The sequence below is a fragment of the Gracilinanus agilis genome, chromosome 4 (assembly GCF_016433145.1).
Source record: "Gracilinanus agilis isolate LMUSP501 chromosome 4, AgileGrace, whole genome shotgun sequence".
Lineage (NCBI taxonomy): Eukaryota > Metazoa > Chordata > Mammalia > Didelphimorphia > Didelphidae > Gracilinanus > Gracilinanus agilis.
Window position 1 is genome coordinate 388,813,150 of NC_058133.1, and position 9,399 is coordinate 388,822,548.

The 9,399-nt window shown below is 34.3% G+C and overlaps 1 protein-coding gene across 1 annotated transcript in view; it reads left to right on the forward strand.

The window, feature by feature from the left end:
* The window catches only part of ENPP1 (ectonucleotide pyrophosphatase/phosphodiesterase 1), a 107,552-nt gene extending 98,722 nt beyond the window's left edge, over positions 1-8,830 (forward strand). The window contains exons 24-25 of the mRNA XM_044676991.1: positions 5,670-5,835; positions 6,819-8,830. Coding sequence (XP_044532926.1) covers positions 5,670-5,835; positions 6,819-6,989 — 337 coding nt within the window. The 3' untranslated portion in view covers positions 6,990-8,830. The remainder of the gene's footprint in view (positions 1-5,669; positions 5,836-6,818) is intronic.
* The last annotated feature ends 569 nt before the right edge of the window (positions 8,831-9,399 follow it).

Below are 9,399 nucleotides of genomic sequence, written 5' to 3' on the forward strand. Positions count from 1 at the left end.
TCTCTCTCTCTCTCTCTCTCTCTCTCTCTCTCTCTCTCTCTCTTTTTGTCATGGTTTCCATGTAATCTCATGACTTTTAGATGACATTTTTTTGATATGTTCCCCAGATCAGTTTATTTATTAGATAATTTACATTTTCTTTGATATTTCAAAACTTTTAGCTTTGTTTTATATTTTTTGTTGTCTCATGGAATCACTTTATTTGATCTATTCTAATTTTCAAGCAGTGTGTTAAAAAAGTAAAGTTTTATATCTCTTATTCAAAGCGGTTAATTCTCTTTCCAGGTTTCTCCTCCACAGCTTCCTTATGACTCTTCACATTTGTGGGATACTTGTATAATCTCTCCCCATTCAAAGATTTTATTTTTATAAAGCTTTTCCTCTCCCAACACAGATTTTTTACTTCATCTTTTTCTGCCTTTGAAAAATGATATCCAGGTTGCTTTTTTCTTTTCTAATTCTTTCTCTACTGCTCTCATTTCATTTATACTATTATTTAAAAAAAATCTTTCATTCTTTTGAGGGAGTACAATCAAACTTCTGGGCAAGCTGTATTTCCTTGCATGTAAGTATGTTAGAATTATTGTCCTCTTTTGTTTTCCAGCAATCTATTTGTGTGTAACTTGACTTTGCTGGCCAATATAGGAAAGACAGAGACTCAGTCTTTAATCCTGGCTCTTTTTGGGATACATATTATGGAATATTGGAAGACATATTATGCTAATGGCATGAGCAATAATTGAATACACGATTTAATTACAATTAATTATGGCACTGGTAACTTTGTTTCTGGAATCTAAACTGTAAGCCAGTGATCTTGGTCCATCCTGTTCCATAGTTCCTGCCCTGGTCATTCACCTTAATTCCAACATATTCACACCAATTCTTGCTTATTTCTACAAATAACATGTAGGCAAGAAGATTATTTGGTCTGTGCAATCTTTTACTCAAAGAAGCAACTTCAGTTTCTAACAGACAGGCTTGGTTATGGGTCTAAGCAAAGGACATGGGAAACTGTTAACTTCATGTATGTCTTACAACTTAGAGAGAATTTCCATTGATACTTCCCTACCACATAATGTCTTTGAAATTTGGAGAGGCATTTTGGGGAGTCGGGTTCCTAAAGCATCATCACTGGGATGTGAGCGAGAAGGCAGTGAGGAAGAAGACCTCTAGAGAAGAACAGGATTGTAAAGAAAAGGTCGTGTCAGAAAAATTATCATTTTATGGACACTTTTGTTGATTCATGTCTTTTAGTTCATGTGAGCCTTCCCTAGCTTGAAACCTTTGTTTTATTAGGAGTTACCACCTCACTCCTTGGACTTTGGTCTTCTGGCAGATGTCGGACTTGAGTTGGTTTCTGATTTACCTTCTCCTGTGATGTGTTTCCTTTCTTTTTTCATGAAAGGACTTCACCCTTGGGCCTGGTGATTGCCCTAATCACTAGCACATGTAGTCCCCTCCCTATAATCCAACAGGATCAGGGGTCATAATAAGGATAAATGAAAGTTCAGGGGAGGTGTTGAAAGGAAAAATAGTATAATTAGAGAGGGAAATTGTAAAGTCCAGTGAACTTTCCATTATGCTAGACTAACTTTTCGGTTTTTTAACATTTTATTTTTATTATCATGCAAAACACATTTCCATATTGGTCATTGCTGTAAGAACACACTCACACATAATCAAAATCCCAAAATAGAATCATGTATACATTGATGTGAAAGATATTGTGCTTTGATTTACATCCTTCTGACTCAAAACAGTTCTTTCTCTGGAGGTGAATAGCTAGACTAATTTTTCAAAGTAAGGAAGTGGCTCATTTTCCAGACATTCACTTTTACTTTTTATTGTTTCAAGACAAGCACATATTTTTCTTCAATTTTGGATGATAAATGATACTTGATAAAGTATTCTGGAAAATAAATAGCAATATATAAATATATATATTAATGTACATATATATGCTATGTATAAAAACATACATATGTTATATATAATATAAAGAGATAAAAAATGATAAAATATAAATATAAAAATACTGAATTTTTAGATGAGGAAAGTTATGAGAATTATTTCTGACTGAAATGCCACTTTTAATCCTAAAATTAAGTAGAATTGAATTTATTTTTAAAAATCATGATAGATATATGCAATTGAGAAGTAGAAGTCTGTGTTTGAACTAATGACTAATTATTATAGAAGTCTGAAAATAAAAATCTTTCTCTTATAAGAAAAAAATAAGCACAGTAACTAGATGAATTGAAAAATAGCATAATGCTATTTGGATGGTAAAAAAGAGGCAAGAAAGAATCAATTGAAAAATAAAAAATTGGCTAGCATGAGAATTTGTTTGCATAGCTATACATTTTAAAATGTATCTATCTGTGTCTGTCTATCTCTATCTATCTATCGATCTATCCTTCTGTCTATCTATCCATATATCATCCATCTCTCTCTCTAGCTACACACACACACACACACACACACACACACACACACACCTTATTTAAACCCTTACCTTCTGTCTTAGTATGAATTCTAAGACAGAAGAGTGGCAAGAACTAGACAATTGGGGTTAAATGACTTTTGTCTGATACTGGGAAGATAATTGTGAATCATGTAGGATGCAATACTTTTAAAAATGTCTTAGAGAATAAAATAAAATTATTAATGTGGAAGTTTTAGAATCCAGTGTAAATATAAAAATGTTCAATATTCTCTAGCCCCAGTCTAAATAAAGAAAAAACAAATGGTTCAAATTGAAACCAAAAGGGATTAGAGCTAGAAGATTGGTTTTACCTCTGACACATAAGGGCTATAGGACGTAGGTCAAGTCACCCAGCCTATCAGTGGCTACTGTAGGCAAACTCTCTAAGATTATTATGTGTTAAAGAAAATTTTATTTCAATTGGTAAGGGGTTTTTCTCATCCAGAGATATCTATATCAGTGAAATAATAGTTCTAGGCCCTATCTTTGTCCTTTTAATGGAGAACTGACCATCAATAATAAAATTGTTTTGAGAGAGGTATAATAGAATATGGTAGAATAAGATTTTTAAAAAATCACTATATATCTAGTAACTAAATTACAATTTGAAGTTTTCATTAACTTTGAGTCAAGTATTAATTATGGTAATTTACATTTATATAGTTTTAATATCTATAAAATACATTCTCTCATTTTATTCTCGTAAGAACCTTGTGAGTATTTACTTTTATTCTCTCCATTTTATGAATGAGGAAATTGATGCCCCAAAAGATTAAATGACTTGTTTGAAGTTGTCACATAACTAGTTAGAAGTTGAGGTGGAATTCAAATACAGATATTCCAGACTCCTAATCCAGTTACCTATTCACTATTTCATGCACCACATAGTTTGTTTACATTTAGTATATTGATTCTAGTATACTCGTTTTCTCTCCCCTAAAGAAGAAAAATTTCCTTATTTCCCATTTTTGTTTTTCTGTAAGCAGGTTTTATGGCTTTTATTTGAATCACAATATTTATATTCTACTAGAATATATATTTATATATCTTTGATTTTGGCCTTACTTTTCTTTATAAAAATTAATTCCTCATTAAACATTTAAAAAACCATCAACAAGCCCAAATATTTAAGAAGAAAAAAGAGTAAATGGGTTTCCTATAGCCAGGTTGTACTTTGCATGAGTATTCTGGGCACCCTTATATCTGGATTAGCTTAGAATTTGCTTGGAATTTTAGGATTAGAACATAAAATTCACTTTCTTTTCTCAAAACACCTTTGACTCAAATAAATTGAGTGTGAGGCATTTGCTCAGGGAGTTGTAGCTGGATAGTCCCATTGTTGGGCAAATTGGTTTTTCTCCTTCTCCGTGTTTGGTCATCTTGCATGTTTTAGTGTAACAGACAAATTATAGTGAAAGGTAGATAAGAGTCTCTCATCCTTCTCCCCCTTACCCTACACTACATTCCCCTTTTTTTTCTTCATACATTTTTAATGTCAAATACCTGATTCATATATAAGCACTGCACTAGGATCAAATCCTCTGGATAGTTGGGGTTTATTGATTTATCTGTAAGCTTAGTCTGGTATGCTTGTTTTGCTACTGAAATTTATATCATAAAGAATATATTTCTTCATTGTGTGTCTTTTGGGATACAATCTCATATTACTCTTAAATATCATTTTATAGATGAATGTTATTAATATTAGATTATTATTTTAAAATATGATTGTCTCATTTCTATTTCCTTGTTCTATTGTTTGAACATCTGAGATTTTTGCGTGTGTCCTATCCTACTTTTTAAACTTTAAATCTGAATAGTTTAAATTTAATCAATTCTAAGACTTTAAATGGGATCCAAGAAGGATATCTAGTCTAATTTTCTTCCCATTCTAGGAATGTTTTCTATAATACCCCACCAAGGGTTCAACAGGTTTGTGCTTGCATATTTTCAACAAAGAAAGGTGCTCCTTATTTAGACAGCTATCCTGTATGAAGTTCTCTCATAAGTTTAGGCATGTTTTTGGCACTAGTTTATTTTAACAGGACTATTTCAGCTTGTGTTTTGCTTTTAGGATTTCTGGATGAAATGAAAGGGGATTTTTCTATGTTCGACAGATATATTCTCTGCCAATAGTTTGATAGATTTGTGGTCTCATCTGTGAGACTACTCTCTCCAATGATACAGATGCTCACCCATCATGTGTGACTTATCTGTTATTGGATATAAATCGACTCTGAAGAGTCAGCCCATTCTTCAAGATCTTCTGATGTCCCTTGGATACCATTCCTGATATAATTTGAAGAATTTTTGTTGTCTACAAACATAATATTCAACGTAGCATAGTGATCTAGAGAATAAAGTCCTTCAGACTTCGTTGATTTACCAGTGATTCCCAAAGTGGGCACTACCAACCCCTGGTGTGTGCTGCAGTGATCCAGGGCGTGGTGATGGCCACAGGTGCATTTATCTTTCCTATTAATTGCTATTAAAATAAAAAAATACAATTTCCAGGGGGCTAAGTAATATTATTTTCTGGGAAGGGGGTGGTAGGCCAAAAAAGTTTGGGAACCTCTGATTTAGATGATCTGCTAATCCTATTTTTCTTGTCATGGTATATAGCATTGTCAGTTTGTCACTAAACATTTATCAAGGAGTTTATATTCTAATGGGGGACAACAACACATAAGAGAAAGCTGAAAAGGCAGCCATGGTGGTGGAGGTGCAGATAAGGGTATCCAGCTTGGGAGCACTGTAGGGGAAATCTTGAGTGCAGTCTGGTGAGGAATGAGAATTTGTGTGCTTGTGTACCCTACTTGCATGGAAGTGCTGGTAGAAGCCATCCAATCAGTGGCATGCCATAGAGATGAGTAGAGAACTTCCAAGGTGTGGATTCTAGGACTTGAGTGAGCTTCAGGATGAAGTTCTGGGACCTGGCTGAGAAAGTCCAGAGTATACCTTGGAGAACAGGACAGGACATATAACATGTTGGAAAAATGCTGCTCTTTGGTTTTTTTAAGTTGTCAACGTGATTTATATGCTTCAGGATTTGATTAGGTTGAATTTATAAAGCATGCTCCACTTACTTTAAATATAGTGAAATATAATGGTAAATAAGAATATGTAATTTCTCTCCTAACAGAATACAGATATATTTACCTGTTCCTTTATTTTAAAACAGAAACAGCAAACGCATCAATAATCAAGAAGTCCTGATACCCACTCATTACTTCATTGTACTAACAAGTTGCAAAAATAAAACCCAGACTCCCTGGAGGTGTGAGAATTCTTTAGAGACTCTAGCATTCATTGTCCCTCACAGGACAGACAACAGTGAAAGTTGTACTGTAAGTATTTTTGGTGACTTACATATTTTAAATGGATAATTATGTACAGCCCTGAGCCTAATTTGACACTATAGAAGGAAGCAATAGATGCTACCTCCTACATTGTTTTCCTTTATCCTTTCTTCTATTCTCCAAGTCAACAATGATTTTTCTTCCCTTAGGCCTCACTTAGCATTTTTGAAACCTCTCTTTTCATGTTTCATTTTGTAATCTAGTTATCTAAGCATGTCTGTTTGTGTCTCATGCCATAAGTTCCATGAATAAACCTTATATTTCATCCATTGATTAACAGAGGATTGAGTCCATAATAGACATTTCAGAAGTTAGAATCATAGTATTCTAAAGTTGAAGGACATTAAAAATCACAGGATTTGGAAATAAGGAACCCTAAGGTTCCTCAGCTCTTCTCTCATAAAGAAACTGAAGCCCAGCAAGATTAAGTGACATGTCTAAGGTAACACAGATCATCTAATCTATCCTCAATCAATGCAGATAACCATTAATTATCAATAATCTGCTAATAAATTTTTATTGTATTTGAGTTGAATTTATTCTCTGTGTTATGTCAGTTATCCTTTATTAAGTGTTTTCTATGTGAAATATGCATAATGTATATTAGATTGCTACATCTTGAAGGCAAAGGACACCAAACTAGTTTTAGGACGACAGGATCGTAGATTGAGAGCTAGAAGGGACCTTCTAAGTCTTCTAGTGTAACTCCCTTAATTTACATTTTGAAAAACTGACATCCAGAGAGATTTGTCCAAGGTCACACATGTAGCAGAAATCGGGTTTGATTCCTGTTCCCCTAAGCCTCTTTCCATGGCCCCCTCCCACTGCTTCATCACCTTCCCTTTTAATTTCATGCAAGAATAGGTGCTTGTGAGTTGGTCACACCAAATAATAAGATGGAATATTCTATACATATGTTTTATTTACGCTATTTTTCTGATTCCCTTTTAATTTTTTATTTGCCTCAACAGCATGGGAAGCAGGAATCCTCATGGGTGGAAGAGCTGCTGAAGCTTCATAGAGCCCGGGTCACTGATGTTGAAATCATCACGGGACTAAGCTTCTATCAAGACAGAAAGGAGTCTGTCTCAGACATTTTGAGGTTGAAAACATATTTGCCAACATTTGATCAAGAAGATTGATCTTATTTTTTTGCCTGTTATCTTTCTCTTTGAGAGAACTTTACATTTAACAGAAAAGAAAAAATAAGTTTTCTATAGTATTCTATTCCCAGTGTCTTACATTAGCATGTTGATTGGAAACACTCGGCCAAAAGCAGAATTGGGAATTATCCATGTGACATTCATATCTCAGGGAAACTTGTTGGACTAAGGGTAGCATTAGGAGGGAGGTCCTAATGTCTTAGACAAATATGAATATGTAAGAATGGTATGCGTTGTTTGAGCCCTGGGGATAAAACCAAAGGACATGAAAACTTTTTTCCCCGTTCCCTTTATCCTGGGAGGAGAAGAGCAAGTAAATTAAAAAATCTTCTGGCAGTTTTATTTCTATTTTTTGATGATTAATGTATTCCCATAAAGTCTGTGTAAAGGAGTCTAAAGAGGGATTCTTTGACATTCCACATTGCATTAGCATTTTAACTAGGTGGCTTTTTTATCTTTTTATTGATTAAAATAAATGGGAGCAAAAAGAAAGTCACTCATGCATTTCCTACAAAAATGGAAACACATGTCTGATCAGTCAACTTATTAGAGTGGAGAGAGGGTGGATCTTCGAGTCCTTAATCCAGAAAAAAGACTAAAGTTCTGGTCACATATCTTAGCTGTGTGACCATGACTAAGTCACTTTGTAGTGCACTGGGCAACTCTCTAAGACTGAATTACAGACAAAATGCCAATGTGCATTGGAGGAAGAAATTTTTCCACCAGGAGTTCCCTACACTTGTGAAATCACATGAATCCCTGCCAACCTCAATAAATAAATCCTATGTGGTCCTTCTTCAGTTTGAATGAAGTTATTTGTGGGAAGACCTACAATTGAACTGTACCTATTTATTGTGAAAGTTTATTGTGGAGATAATTAACTCTATTTTGATTTATTCAAAGAGGAGCCCGGTTATAGTTCAGTACTATTGAACTAGACATTGGGTGGGAAAATCCTTCTGTGTTCTAAAAGTGATTATTTTAAACTGTAATGTGAACCAGCATTATTAGGGTGCATCAGATTTCACTGAAACATTCATAGAAGTCCCCAGCAAAGGCAATAAGGTTTGTGTATTTAACTTATTCTAGCCATATCAGGTCAGGGAAAGTAATCATAAACCTTAATGGTTGGAAATGTACTTGTGTAGCTTCTAAGAGTTCAGTTGGCTTATTATAGCTACTGAATCAGCATTTTTTTTGTATATAACATTGGCACTACTGTCTCTAGCATTTGTGGAGGTGATGGTTGTGCCAATAAATGGTGATGGGTCTGGAGATATTGTATCCCCATCCCTCTTAATCTCCCTTTGGAATAAGAGAGAATATAATGAGCATGATTTTCTCAGGACCTAAGCTCTATTCTCTGGTCCCAAATTAGGAACCTTTGGAGGCTGTACTACCTTTTTGGACACTAGCATACTATTTAATTGCTTCTGAAGTCCACCATATATTTTTACTTCCTCATTCTTTGAAGTGGTCTATTACCAGATGGCCACAAAGAATGCATGTGACTCTCAAAGGTACTGAATTTGCAACTTGACAATAGCTTAGTTACTTGGAGAATATAGCTCATTTACTTTTATTTATTCTTTAAAAGAACAGAGAAACACATGTATGACTTCACTCAACTATTGTGAAGTCTATTAGAAAAGCTTAGCTAAGTGTATAAGTCTTATCTTTATGCTATAGTATCATTGGGATGCCAGGATGGCTTGTCCCTCATACATGTAGCTTATCCTCACACTACCATTTTCTTCTACTGGCATTATTCATCAGTGTCAAAAATATCAATTTGTTATAATGCATCACTACTTTGTTTCTCCAGCTTTGTAATATCAAATTCATTAAAGATATATTTATATGTAATAAAAACATTCTGTTGACTCCTTTTTCCTCCAACATTTATATAATGCTAAAAAAATTTTTTTAAAGACTGGTTCTTCCCAACTTATACCCACTAGAAATACTGGGGCTACTTACCATCCCTGTCCCACCACTGATCGGCATAGGGATTTTGACTTGACCTGTTTCAAGTCTCTACTGGTTTGCCAGCAGCCTGGTGGTTTTCTATTTCTACACGTCTCCCATTTTGAGCCCAGACTTAGTGCTGGTACTCTTATCAGCACAATCTTTTGCAGCTCATAATTTCCTAGCTCAAGAGATCCCCCAACATCAACCTCCTTAGTAGCTGTGATTACAGGTATGTGCCACTATGTTGGCTTTCTTTCTTTCATTTTAAAATAGCTTTTATTTTAATATTTGTTTTTACATCATCCAGTTTTTCCCTGTATCCTTTCCCTTCTCACTTCCAGAAAATCATCCCACAGGACATGAGAGTTTTTCGAAAAAAAGTAAAGATCAAGAAGGAAAAAAATTAGAAAAACTGATT